The following is a 14826-nucleotide window of genomic DNA, read 5'->3' as shown; positions in this document are numbered from 1 at the left end:
GCAGCTACAATGGTTACTGTCATAAATGGTTTTAAAGCTACCAGCGTGTGGCCTGTGAATATGGCCGGTTTTTCTAAAGCAAATTTTTTGCATTCAGCTACAACTGATATAGACATTGACCCCAGTAGACCTGAAAATCAAGTAAATCCTATTATATGGTCCATTAAAGGGACAGCTCCCGAGCCTCAACTAGGGTTATCCATTAGAGGGACGCCAGAACCTCAACCAGGATTCTCCAAAAAAAGTGGCTCTACTTTTAAGTTCGAAGTCCCAAAACTATCGTAGCAGTGCTTAAAGTAAATGACTCCCAGAAACGCGTATCAAAAAAAAAAGGCAAAACCGCCATTGTAAAGTTTTTGCCTTACAAAACATAGCTGGAATTGGTACAGGAAAAAACGCAGGCTATGGAGGCAAAACCAGCAAAAATAGAGATAGCCGATGACCAAACCAAATCACAGACTAGTGAAAAACCAAAATTAAAAAAAAAAAACTCAAAAAGTTGAGTTAGATTCAGAAGGCAAAGATAGTGATACTGACTGCTTATACCGCGGAGAATTTTGTTTTTTAAGTTCCACAGAAGGATAATTCCAGTTGCCATAAATGAGCTCACAATTCATGTGCAGGTGTAGAAGATGATGATAATGATGAAGCAGTACTTGTATGCGAATTTTGTCAATAGGTTTTTCTTGGTTTCAATTTCTTACCCCGTTTTGCCCTATGCGATGGGCATAATGAAGTAATTTACATAATTTTGTGTTTTTTCATATATTAAGAAAAACTTTTACTTTTTTAACTTTAAGTTATATTGTAGTGTCGCAACTAATAGAGTAGACAGCTACTGGCTGTAATAGTGTTACATACAAGGCCAAAATAAGATATGGACTATCTGTCAATAAAAAATGTAAAGAACTAACCTAATTCTTAAGTAAGTTCTTAAGATTTAAGTAACAAGTACTGGGTTTCAATACATTACAATTGGCGACGAGGAAAAACAAATACATATAGCAATGGCGGAAGGCTTAGTGCCAACAGTGTTAAGAACTACCATTGGATCCATGGCAGAATTCAGATTGGGAGACGATTGGACCACATGGGAAGAACGCCTTGAGCAGTATTTTTGTGCAAACTACGTAGAAGAAGACAAGAAGGTGTCAGTTCTACTTACACTGATTGGGGAACAAGCTTATAAAACTTTACGCGACATATGTGATCCAGTCAAACCAAAAGACAAAACATATGTTGAGCTATGTACAATTCTACAGAAACAATTTACTAAAAGAATATCAGTGTTCAAAGAGAGAATTAGCTTTTACGAATTAAAGCAAGCAGAGAAAGAAACTATACGGCAGTGGTATGCTCGTCTAAAAAGCAAAGCGAGTGAATGTAAGTTTGGTAATATATTCAGTTCTGTACTTAAAGATAAGTTCATCACAGGACTAAAGAAGGGGCCTATATTGGATCGTTTATGTGAAGAAGAACATACCCTAAGTTTTGAGGCTTTGGTGGAGATAGCTTTAAAAAAAGAGGCAACTTGTGAATAAGTAAATTGTACCACAGAGATCCATGCAGTAGGTTCAGTGAGAAGGTCTCAAACAGCAGGGGCCAACCAGAACCAAAGAATTAGAGAAAACAACACGATACAGAATTCAAAATGCCAGCACTGTGGAAAAGGGAATCATGTGTTTTCAGCTTGTCGTTATAAGGCATATCGTTGCAGATTATGTAGCAAAATAGGGCATTTGGCTCAAGTATGTCCTGGGAAAAGAAGCAATTACGTGTCAGTGGAGGCAATTGAGGAGGAACAATTCCAGCGAAAAGAAGAAGAGACAATTGATTATGTTGAAATGTACTATGTAAGTAATGAATATGTTAAACCTTCTAAAATAGAATTATTTATAAATGGTCAGCCCCTATTAATGGAGATAGACTCCGGAGCTGGTATATCAGTGATACCAGACAATAAGTAGTTACTACTATAACAATGATATTTACCTTATTTCAAGACCTTTAAAGTTACAGATTTGTTTTAAATCCTAATTTAAACCTTAAGTAAACCATTTTGCCCGCCTTTCCCCACTTTTTAATAATTTCATGAGTGTGTACGTCTTTCCTAAATTTCTCTGTTATATTGGTTTAGTGCTTTTTTTCACTAAATAGCAATATCAGAATGTCCATCTGTACCAATATACTTAATTTAATACGACTTTATATTTTTTTTTAATATCGACCCATGCAACGAAGACTGTAACTCAAAAAATGCTTGAGTTGACTTACTATTATGGTATTATTATTCTTTTCAAGATCAATTTGGTAGAAAAGTATGGTAAATCATGTATAAATTTTAAGGCTCCCAGTTAAACATTTGCATGTGTATAGTAAGTTTACTGACCCTCACTCCTGCAGGCGAAAACTATAGTAAGTTGAGTTAATGTAGTCTTCGTTGCAAGAAACAGCGGAAGGTATTGCAAGTTTGACTTACTATGGATTTCACCGCATGCTTACTTGTAGGTTATGTTTGATACATACTACTATAAAGATTTAAAGTAGCTGCTGTATGAAAATAATCGCGAACTAAAATGAAATCAAGAACACAAAAAATTTTGCACAATGCAAAAAACTTATGTGAAAAACAATCATCAGATTCAAGTAAGTTTGATCTATATTAATTTTATTTCTTGTTTTTTACTAACATGAATTATTATTTTAGAACCAGAAGAACATTCGAAAACAGTATGCCCTTCTAGCACATGTACATTACAATCTATAAAATCACAACCAAGTTTACTTATGCCTGTAAAATTAGCAAATAATGTACCAGTGAATTTAGGTATGTTCATTGCTTTTATTATTTATTTATTTTAACTGGCCCTGTTTTAAGAATTGGATGACTCCCCAATCACTGAATTTACTTGTGCTAGTGAAGGGTCCATTGTACCAGATGCAGAAATTGATTTATGTAAACCCAGAGAAAACAGTCTTCCTAGCATTTCTGAGGTTTACCATGAGTTTTATTTTTCCCTTAGAGCCGAGAATGGGACGAAAATACAAAAGGGACAGAATATTAAAACTAGTGAAAATATGGAAGCAGAAAGTGCCAACAATGAAGAATATGAACAAGATTCTAGTTTTAGTTACATATTCCGATTGGTTTTAAGAATGTTTTTTATTAACATTTATTAAACAGTAATGTTTTCTTTCAATAAATCTGTTACTAAATCTAGAGTATGTGTTTTTTTCTTAAATGATTCGACAAAAACTATAGTAAGTCTTCAAAATTTAGCAGAAAAACGAGTTTTTTTGTTATGTTTAATTTGTGAAATCCCTTAAAACCCTTTATATAATAATATATCAGAAATTTAAGTGTGTAAGCGAAACTTTTTACTTAAAAATTTTCAAACGTATCTCAGTTCAACCAAAAGTGAGTTATACTCCATTCGCTTAGCTCGGGCATATTTTGACAGATTCATTGTCGGAAACCTACAACACAACAATTCCTACTTCTTAGTATTAATAGCTCAAGTATTATTATTTAATTACTATTGCAGACTTCTTTCTTAAAAAAAAAAAGAATTAGTCTAAATAGTGGAAGTGTATACTAAACCCATCAAATTTTGGGTAGTATGTATTTAAAAAATATATTTTAGTTGTTATAATTTAACACAACTATTTATTATATGGTGCAGATAAATAAATATTGATTGTCTGTAATTCGTAAAGTTCTATTTTATTTACTATTTAGTTTGTTTACTAATAATATTGGCTATGAGTACGTGTGCTTGGTTGTATAGTAATTTCCAGCCACTTTTAGTCTGTCAAAAAGTAACTAACTTCGCAAAAAAATAATTACTAAATTCACTAGACAGTTCGGACTGGGAATAGCGAACCGAGTTTACAATAGTTTTCGTTGGATGGGTCGATATGTAGTTTGATATTTATGCAATATTACATAAAGAGTAAAATATTATTTAATATGGGAAAAATTGAAATACAATGTCTTTTTATACTAATTATTGTGTATTTTATAAACTAAAATTGTCATTTTTTACACAGGTCTAAATTTTCTCTACTATTTAGCTGTAAATTTTACTTTTGAGAAGTTGGTTCTGATGCTAGAATTAAAATAAAGATTAACTTGAAAATGACCTTTTATATTTATTATAAATCGGTTTAGACTTAAAAACATTATACATTTTACTGTTATCTATTTAACATAAACCCTTCCTTATTGTTTTATTTATATGTCAACATAAACAGGAATTGGGCGTATAACACTGTAATACGTAAACAATTAATCATTTTGTAAGTTACAGTAGATATGTCTGGACATTCGGCAATGTGCGCTTAAGATAAAATAAAACAAATTTTGTATCCTGTTTTTGCCTTTTCGAAGCGACTACTCAATTTGTCTTGCGGTGAGAACTGGACGTTTGCCAACTGGACAAGTAATAAGTTTAACGATGTTTCCAACTTGCAAGGAATTGATGCGTTTATACAGAAAACCACGAAATCAGATAATGCATACAATATATTGTATTGTTGTGGTTCAAAGATAACTTTTGTAAATATAATATTTGAGACATTTTTCTGTTTCCTTTTAGTGTGCTGACGTTTCAGGGAGTTCGTAAGAATAAAAATATTTTATGGATATACTTCTAACAGTTGGCTTTGTGATTTGTTTATTGTCATTGCAGAAGTCAAAAGCACGGGAAATTGTAAACGTTTAAAATTAAATGGTACGTTCGTTGAAATCATCAGTATACGCGGGATCAAGACATTCTCTCCTTTGTATTTTTCTTTTTACAGACTTTTTACTAGACTTTTTACAGTCACTCGCATTTCATTGAACAGTCGAGATTAATTAAGGTTTCGCAGCACAATGACAACTGATTCTACTTTAATTGTAAATTGTTGAGTAGGTGTCCAGACAATTCCAATGAATTCAAAAACTCTGTAGAATAGTTGATTAGTAGCGGATAGGAACTCCTCTGGATAGTCCCATCTGACCCGGGAAACTAGTACCTGCTTAGGGTCCATTATCCAGGGTCATGGATGACGTTTAGTAAACGTCATTTTATGATATTTTATAACTACATGGATCAAATGGACTAAAACTGTAGGGTGAATTGGTATAAAACATTTTGAATTTAAAACTAAAAAAAAATAAAGGTCACTTATCGAAATGAAAAATATTTTATCTCCTAACTTGGACCAACAAATACAATTTCACAAAATTTTACTGCAATCGGTTCAGAAGTTTTTGAATATTAGCTTGGACAAATACCGTGATACGAGATTTTTATATACCTATTTACCATCTTATCTTATTGATTATATTTTTGAATGGTTTTTTGTCGTTGTATATTTTTCCATTCATTTATAATCTATGTGATATTGTATTTTATTTCTTTGAAAGATTAAAGTTATGCAATGCGCAATTTACTCCTTTAACCGTTATGTCAATACCCAAGTACCTGATACGGGAGTCTATACCCGTGCTACCCAGGTACCCGGCATTGTTTCGGTAAACTTCGCTTGTACATTCCGAAAATAACAGACAATTGGGATTTTTCTTTGTTTGCTATCAGTGTTTATTTAACTGTGCTTACAAGTTGTTAATATTTTTGTGACTATATGCGTGTTTTATGTTGTAATTACTTGTAATAATGGCAAGAAGAGAAGTGAGTGCTAGCGAATTTAGAAGGTAAGTTATTACTGTTTATTTTTACAATGTTTTATACATAGATCATTCAATTTTAGAATGACGTATGAAAAGCAACAGAAGTACTTGCAACAATCTATAGACGATATAGATGAGGAAGTAGACAAAAATATCGAAAACCAGGAATCAGATGAGGACTATGTTTTGCAAAGCAAACCGGATGGAGATGAAGCTTCTGACGTAGAGGACGTTTTTACTGATATCAATAATAAGATTGAAATTGATACCGACGGCGACGACCGTAGTGATGAAGATTTTGACGATTTTCAAGAAAGTTCTTCCCAGAGTGATGTTCTGGATGCAAAAGATAAAACGATTTGGCAACGAAAACCGTTTACTGCAAGTCAAACACTGAAACGTAACCTTTTGCGTGAAAAAACGGGCCCAGTACGTTCTACTAAAACTCTTTTGATTAGAGATACATTCAAATGTATTTTCAGTGACGTAATGTGTCACGTCATGTGACATAATTATACGCGAAACCAATCGAAAAGCTAATAGCGTTTGTGAAAAGTATAATGTTGAAAACCTCGACCAACCTCGAAATGTTTGGAAGTCACTCACAACAGAAGAATTTGATGCATACTTATTGTATTCTTATTACAGCAGGAGTACGGCATTCAAATTCAGAGCACTCGAAAGATTTATGGAAAACAGACTCTCATCCTTTGTACCGAGCAAGTATGGGCATAAATCGCTTTTGGAGCATCAGCAGATTCTTACGGTTTGACAATGACAAAACACATGCATAACGTTTGCAAAATGATAAAGCTGCAGCTATTACAGATATATTCCATCTTCTCAATGATAATTTACGTCGTAACTATGTACCGTCGGATTCTCTTACTGCGGATAAACAGTTATTTCTTTTTAGAGGTAGGACACGTTTCACGCAATATATGCCAGCAAAACCTGCCAAGTATGGCATCAAGGTTTGGTGGGTTTGTGACGCCAATAATTCGTATCCACTTACTGGACAAATTTATACTGGAAAAAATTCGACTGGACGTGAAACTAATCAAGGTGAACGCGTAGTAAAAGATTTGTGTTACCGATACAAAAATTCTGGACGAAACATAACAATGGATAATTTTTTCACAACTCTTCCACTAGCCCGTCTCCTGTTGTCTTGGAATTTATCATTAGTTGGTACTTTGAAAAGAAACAAACCATATATTCCACAAGAAATGCTGCCTTCGCCAGAGCGTGAGCCTGAATCGTCATTACACGGATTCAGTGCAGATCGTGTTACTATTTGTTCATATGTACCAAAAAAGAAAAAAAGCGTTATCTTGCTGTCAACAATGCATGACAACGATAATGTAAGTGGCCCAAAAAATAAACCTGAAATAATTCAGTTCTATAATACAACTAAAGGAGGCGTAGACAACATGGACAAAATGGTTTCTCATTATTCCACTAAACGCAGAACTTTGCGTTGGTCAGTAGCCTTCTTTTACAATATCCTAGACGTAGCTTGCCTAGCAACCTATATAATTTATACAGAGAATAATCCACAGAGTTCTACTGAAACCAGTAAGCGTAGAATTTTTCTACAAGACTTAGGGAAACAACTAGTGATGCCTGCAATTTCTGCTAGATCTAAAGTACCAAATGTATACCAAAATTTTTCATCAAGGTCAGGAAATGAGTGTATGTTGGGAAAACCTCAACCTACAGATTCAAGTAATACTGCAGAGTCATTATCACTTCGAGATTCCACTGGACGTCTTAAAATTGTTGGAAACTGCTACATTTGTATGTCTTTAGGGAAAAAGCGGCTAAGAAAGACACAAAAATCATGTAATGTTTGTAATCGTCCACTATGTAACGAACACTCAGTAAATATAAGTAAGTGTGGACAATGTGTTTAAAATGTAACTTTTATTTACGTTTCCATATCACTTTTATTATAAAAAAAAACTAGACAGAGCTTCATAATTTACTAAACATTAGTGTTACCCGGGTGCCACGGGTGTGGACGTAATGGTGTAAAAACTTTGACAGGTAATTTTAATATATTATATGCATTTTTTTCTTTGGTTTTTATTATAAATCTCTTCGTTCTAAATAATTTTAGGAATAACTAGAAGCTCGAATAAAAATATTTATACTATCGTCAATGATTCAGATAAAACAATTACCAAGGATACCCAGGTACCTGGGTATAGACACAAAGGTTAAACAAGTTTTTGACTTTCCGTTACGTAAGTTATGAATGAACATATTTGAAATAGAATTAATGCATGTGAATATAAAGAGAAATTATTTCACCTAATTTCCTTATAAAATACACACCTAACTTAACTCAATCAATTAGCAAAATTCAATAAGGATATGCAATTGCGCTCGCAGTTTTAGTACCTCATATTTTCCTTCTAGGAATTTCCGCGGATTATATTCCGATCGAGTTGCTCATACATATGAAATGCATACGTTAAAGCTATTAACTGGGTTTAAGAGATTATTTAAAAGCGAATGATTAAATTATTAAAATAAGTATGTCAAATTATCATTTTTATCTATGTGCTCGTAGATACTTTTAGATCGTAGATATTTTCTAGTGTTTAGATTTTTACGTCATATCATTTTTATACTTAATACTATTTGAAAATTGACATCTCACAGAACATTCTTACATACAGAAATACAAAACTAAATTTTATAAAATATTTCTATACATTTTGTAGCAAACAAAGGTTATGCCAACACGTTGGACGCCAAAATAGTTTAGCAAAACCAACGTTGGTAATGTTTTAGGCACACAATGCTCAGAATCGGCAGAAACGTGTAAATCTTACTAAGCCTTTCTCTTTAATTTTGTACTTTCAAAATTCATGTAGACCCAATTTTTTACGCATAATACAATGGTAGATCAAATATTTTTGAAATAAACAATTTCAATGTTGCAAAAACTATTAACTGAAACTTCTTGAAAGGTAAATACTTGTGATATTTACATTATTCTCACGCGAAATCAAATTTTTTGTGCATTTTTAGAAAAGGTATTAATATCATTTAAGATGGCGTCGACTGAGAATGACGTGTTAAGTTGCTTGTGCATTCACTGTGTTAAAAAAGTTAGTAATGGGCTAAAATGTGTGAATTGTTCCCTATTAGCTTACCCCAGCTGTGCTAAAAGAATAAAAAATGTAAAAATTGTCGATCAAGACATTTAAAGGTTGACAGTGAGACTAGTGCTGAACTCGATATTACTGAAGATGTGAATATTATTGAAGAAGATGTCTGTCTTAAAAAGAGAAGTAGAATATTTAAAAATTATACTCAGAAAAATTTTATACTTCGTGAACTCCAAGAAAAAATTAAATTAATCAAAAATAATGGAACAAAAAACGTAAACAATCAGTTACCTCTCCCCCATCTGCCGAGCGAAACGTCTGTTGGCAATTTAAGCGATCTCGAACCAAGTTTAAGGTCAATTAATGTTAAAGTAGCTTGACTTCCCACAAGGAGTAGTTAAGAAGTGAAAAGTTAATAGGATGGTAATAAATTTGTAAAAACCTATCAAAACACTGTGGTACTTCACAAATATATATTTTTTAGCGAGAACGTTTGCAAATAAAATTGCTTTAGTGGTGGAAAATTATCAGGGTGGTAAAGGTGTAGCAAAAACTTACCAGAACACTTTTTTATATTAATTATAAGTAGAGTAAAGTGGAATATAAAAAAAAACTCGCCATAAATTTTAAAATAACAGAAATATTGATTGATAGAGTACAGTAAAATTGTAAAAATAGATTTTTCGTCACCTTCAAATTTGTAAAAACCTAGCAGAACACTGTGGTATTTCAAAAATAATTTTTAAGTTTAGTCTAAACTTAACAGAACAGTTTTTATTTCAGTTATAAGTAAAGAAGAGTGAAATTGTAAAAGAATATTTTTTCACCTTAAATTTTAAACAAACTAAATTATTGGCTTTCCATAAGAAGCAGTTGAGGAGTGAATAATTACTAGGGTGGTAATAAATTCGTTAGAACCTAGCAGAATGTTGTGGTATTTCAGAAATATATTTTTTTCTTATTTCGCTGGCTCAAATAATAAGCTAGCAGGAACGTTTCCAAATAAGATTGGTTTAGGGGTGCAAGGATATCAGGGTGGTTAAAGTTTAGTAAAAATTTTAAAAACAGTTTTTTATTTCAGTTATAAGTAAAGGGGAGTGAATTTGAAAAAAAAATAATTTTTCCCCTTAAATTTTAATCTAGAATTATTAACTTTCCATAAGGGGTAGTTAACGGGTGAAAAATTACTAAGGTGGTAATAATTTTATAAAAACCCAGCAGAGTACTGTGGTATATCATAAATTTTTTTTTAGAATTCGTCTAGTTTTAACCGTAAGCCAGCAAAATCGCTCCCCTTAAGGGTGGTTTGGTGATGAAAAATTATTAGGGTGGTAATAAATTAGTGAAAAATGGGTAAAAAACGTGCCATTGGAAAAAAGTTTTTTTTTGAATTCTGCTAGCTTGAACCTTAAGCCAGCAGAATCGCTCCCATTAAGGGTGGTTTGGTGGTGAAAAATTATTAGGGTGGTAATAAGTTAGTGAAAAATGGGTGAAAAAATATTACGTAGGTTAAATTGGATTCCAGTCATTTGTCCCCGCTAGCTTAAGGGTCCTTAATTTGGAACTCAGACGAACTATTTTGTATTGTTACAAGTAGAATTATGGTGATTTAAAAGACAAAAATCTGATTTGAACCTTCTGTTCTCCGGCGTTTTATCGTTTTCCGTCGTTTTTGATCCATCAGTCGGCATATTATGTTTATATGAAAAATGCTATATAGCATTTTTCATATAAAAGTGCTTACAAGTTACAATTTATATAAAGTGGCGTCACTTTTATTTAAAATTTGCATAACGTCAACCTTAGAGTTCAAATTTTCCTAACACAGCTACTAATACGAAACCCATACGGAACTGCTCGATCTTTCATAGACGTCAACATGGTGTAATAATCCGAAAAATGTAATCATCATTATATTGGAAATTTTAGAATTATATTGATTAAATAACCAAAAACATTTGTTATTATTAATAATATAAATTTTATGAAATAACTCTGTAAGTCTAATATTTCACAAAATAATAATTTTAATTAAATAGATTAGACAATTGTACGCAACTGATGCGGGAATATTTCAAATTTTATTGACAGTTCAGCGTGTGGCAAAAGTGTATAAAGTGTTGCCGCTTTTTTAGAGTAAGAATTTTGTTTATGTTTTGATTTCTTACACAATTTGATAATAATATAATGTGTAATAATAAATTATATTTATAAATATATATTAAATTTAGATTATTAGCTTTAAAAACTAATTATTGTTGTGTATTGTGATTGTGCTATGCCAAAACAAATAAATAGTATGTAGAAAGCTGATAAGTTTTCATATAAGATAGATTATTTTAAACAAGAAATAATTGCGAGACATTTTTACTATTAAAGCCCTAAAAGAGGTAAGTTTAAAATTTAGAATATATAATTTTGTATTAAAATGTTTTCTTATGTATTTTAGTGTGTTGCAATAGTCGTAAAACTAAGTGTATTTACTGTTAATATAATAGTTTGACAAATAGTTGACATTTTAAAAATTCCTCACTTACTAACTATTCTGATGTTTTGGCAACGCTGTGGGGTTCTGACGTCGTAAATCTTAAATGACGTGCAAGTATTTTTATATAAAAATGCTATACCTTGTATTCATTTTACCATGCAGCGTAGTATTGATAAAAGTATTCTGCACATGTGCGTTCAATGTGTATTATGTGTAAGGCGGTATGTATAATAAATCGCTCGTGCGAGACAAGAGCAAATAAGCTTGGCCACAGTATATTGCTTAAAAAGAATTCTTATTATTCTTTTTAAGCAATATACTATGGCTTGGCTTTGGCGTGGAGCGTAAGAGATTTGTGAGATTCCGTAAGAGTAGCACTGCACCGTAGTATGTAATTATGTATTGTTGTAGACAAAAGAGCCCTTGTATTGTTGTAAATAAATAGAAGTCTTCTCTATTTCTGTTATTTGGTACCTCAACAACAGATAAAGTGTTACTTGGTGTCAATATTTCTATCGAAGCGAAAATAAGTAGTGTATTTTAACCCCTTTTACTTCTTCTTCTTCTCGTAGCACTACAAACCGGGGTGGGTTTTGGCTGACTGCACAACTTGCTTCCATCTTGAACGGTCATCCATAATAGTTGTGTCAGTAGGTAGCCCCATTGTTCTTAGATCTAACCATATATTGTCTCTCTATCGCATTCGTGGACGTCCTAAGGGTCTTCTTTCTGTGGGGGCTTCCTCCTATATTAATTTGGCAAGGCACTCCGCCTGGAATGACTGTTGGGTGGATTGAGTAGCTTAACAGTCTTTCTTGCCGGTCCCAAGTCCGGATAAAGGAGGAGGGTTAAGCGGAAGGCCAACAACAGTCCTTTATAAAAAACAGTCTGTTATGAAAACCCCTTTTACGTTATGATTTAATTCATAATCCCATCAAAGATATTGATGTAGTAATTTACCTAGATATTTTAATCTAATGAAGGACTATAACGAACTCATGAAATGCTTCTTTTTAATATATTTTTTTATTAAAACTATATTTTAGGGTACGAAAACTATATTTATTATTTATTAATATGTAATATATTTTAGTCTTGATTATTTTATAAAGGTTACCTTTTAATTTTTTTATTGTCAATTTTAAATTTCCGGTGCATTTGATATGTAGACATGTTTTATTGTAGACTCAGAAGGTCTTTTAGCAGTGCACCTAAAAAGTATAAGTTTCGGGATTTTTCCAATAAAGTGCTAGGAAGTAATCAAATTTTAGAATCAGCATCCGAATCTAAAAAATTATCTAAGTTTTTTGATGTCGCATGTGCTCTAGGGAACTATTTATGTAGAAAATGCTACACGAATTATTCATTTGATTTAAAATCGACTTCAGAGATAAAATGTGAAAGTCAAAGTAGCCAAGAAATAAAAAGCAGCCAAAAATCTTCCATCAGCTTTTTCAGTCTTCTCGCTCAGTATTTAAATGTAATGTTTAAAAAGAAAAAGAAATTGTATATGTTTCATTAACGTTTCAAAGAACCATAGCTACGCACAGAAAATATTTCATATGTGAATATTAAGTTAAATACCCATTAAAATAGCAAAAAAATATCAATTGCTTAGCTTAACACATTGAGTGCCACTATGGACAAAAAAAATCTGTCCGTGGGGCCAAATTTTTTTTTCTCAATTTTTAAATGGAAATAACCATAAATAACTTTTTGTGCTATTAAAAATTAAAAAAATAAAAAACCTGCAATTTAACAAAAAAAAACACAAATGGTGACACGTTGGTCATATGAGACCAGTGTGACCAACCAAACCATGCTGAAGTAATATATTCACAGATTTCGACTCGCAAAGGTTTACGTCAAGGCACGAACGTTGTTTACAATATCGAATCGGTTCAGTTGTTGTTGAACTTTTGGTGAGTAAAGATGTCGATTATTAAGAAAGAACAGCAATATTTGGAAAAGTTATTTCAAGAATGTTTTTCCGACGAAGAGGACGTGAACGATTTTGAACCCTACGGAACATCAGATGAATTTGAACCCGAATCAGAGAACGAGTCTGACTCGGATTTATCAAAATATCAGCCATGCAAGAAGAAGAAAGTTTTAACAAAAATATGTGGCTCAAAACGCACTGCCAATTTACACGAAGTGAAGTGCATCGACATCTAGTGAAATTATCCAACCAGTTAATAAACCACAACACAATATAGCAGATACCATTGAAGCTGTTATTTAACAAATGCAGGTTTTCTCATCAAGTGACGAAGAAGAGGACCAAAAAGTAACTAATGCTACATATATCTGGGAGCCAGTTAGTGGCAATTATCTGAAGAAATTTGATTTTGTGGCAAACTAAAATGGTACTGGATTTCGAGCGAAATTGTATGAAACTATATACAATAAAATTCAATACGATTTTTACAATTTTTTTGTAAATGAGGATTCATAAACTTAATGGTAATAGGCAAAGATAGTTTTTTTTTGTTTTTTTAATTATTTTTCTACTTTTAGGTGACTGAAACTGATCGCTATGCTGACCAGTACATTGAAAAAAACGATTATCCTAATTCTCGCGTAAAATCCTGGAAACAAACAAACTCGGATAAAATAGAAAAACTATTCGCAATTATTCTTTGGATGGGTTTATGTCCATTTCCTGAAGTGAGGAGCTATTGGTCTCGAGACAAAATATATAGTAATTATATCTGCAAAGTTATGCCTCGCAACAAGTTTCAACTTTTACATAACATGCTTCATTTCAGCAATAATGCAATTTTGTCAGAAGACAGGTTGCAAAAACTGACGCCCCTATTAAAAAAATTGAGAATTACATTTCAGAGATCGATTGTAACTTCAGAAAATATATGTATCAATGAAACGTAAGTTTCGTTTAGAGGACGGCTAAAGTTTTTACAGTATATCAAAAACAAACGCCATAAGTTTGGCATTAAGTTGTTCAAGTTGTTTAAGACTTCAATTCAAACAACAGACTTCTACTGACCAAATAGATGTGAGTTATATCGCCAGGTTAATGTAAATTATATTTTTAGTAGAGATTTTCGGTTGGCCGTTTATTAAATATACGTGCGCGCTCGTATTTGGCTTAGTAAAGCAATATTTTTCAATAAAATCTATTTATACATAAAGTAAATGTACTGTTAAAGTTCTTTTTCTTTAATTCACTTAAAACAAATATTTGATGTTTGCCGAAATTGTGTTGCCGAAATTGTGTAGCAGAAATAATTATTATTTTTAAGTTACACTATTTATAAACCATTAATTCATACATACTATGTACAAATACCTTTCATGTTTGCTTTTTTATATTACTATATGTCAATTCTTTAATCTAATTAATTGATTGGTTAATAAATAAATTGGTACGTTTCGTGTAAGGCTTGTCAAAGTATACAAGTGCACTAAGACTTTAATGCTAATATCCATTCATTCATTGTAAAATATACACCAAATATATTGTGTGGCAACCTTTTACCGTTTGATTGATCTAAATTACTGTCTAAACGAAACAA

The 14826-nt window shown here is 32.0% G+C and overlaps 1 protein-coding gene across 1 annotated transcript; it reads left to right on the top strand.

The window, feature by feature from the left end:
* The first annotated feature begins 1007 nt into the window (after positions 1-1007).
* On the top strand, positions 1008-1541 carry LOC140438642 (uncharacterized). The gene has a single exon (XM_072528298.1). It carries the CDS (start codon positions 1008-1010, stop codon positions 1539-1541), a length of 534 nt encoding a protein of 177 aa, XP_072384399.1.
* The last annotated feature ends 13285 nt before the right edge of the window (positions 1542-14826 follow it).

This window comes from Diabrotica undecimpunctata, chromosome 4 (assembly GCF_040954645.1).
Source record: "Diabrotica undecimpunctata isolate CICGRU chromosome 4, icDiaUnde3, whole genome shotgun sequence".
Taxonomy (NCBI): Eukaryota; Metazoa; Arthropoda; class Insecta; order Coleoptera; family Chrysomelidae; genus Diabrotica; species Diabrotica undecimpunctata.
The sequence above is the reverse complement of the archived record's forward strand: the minus strand, read 5'-3'. Positions and strand labels throughout refer to the sequence as shown.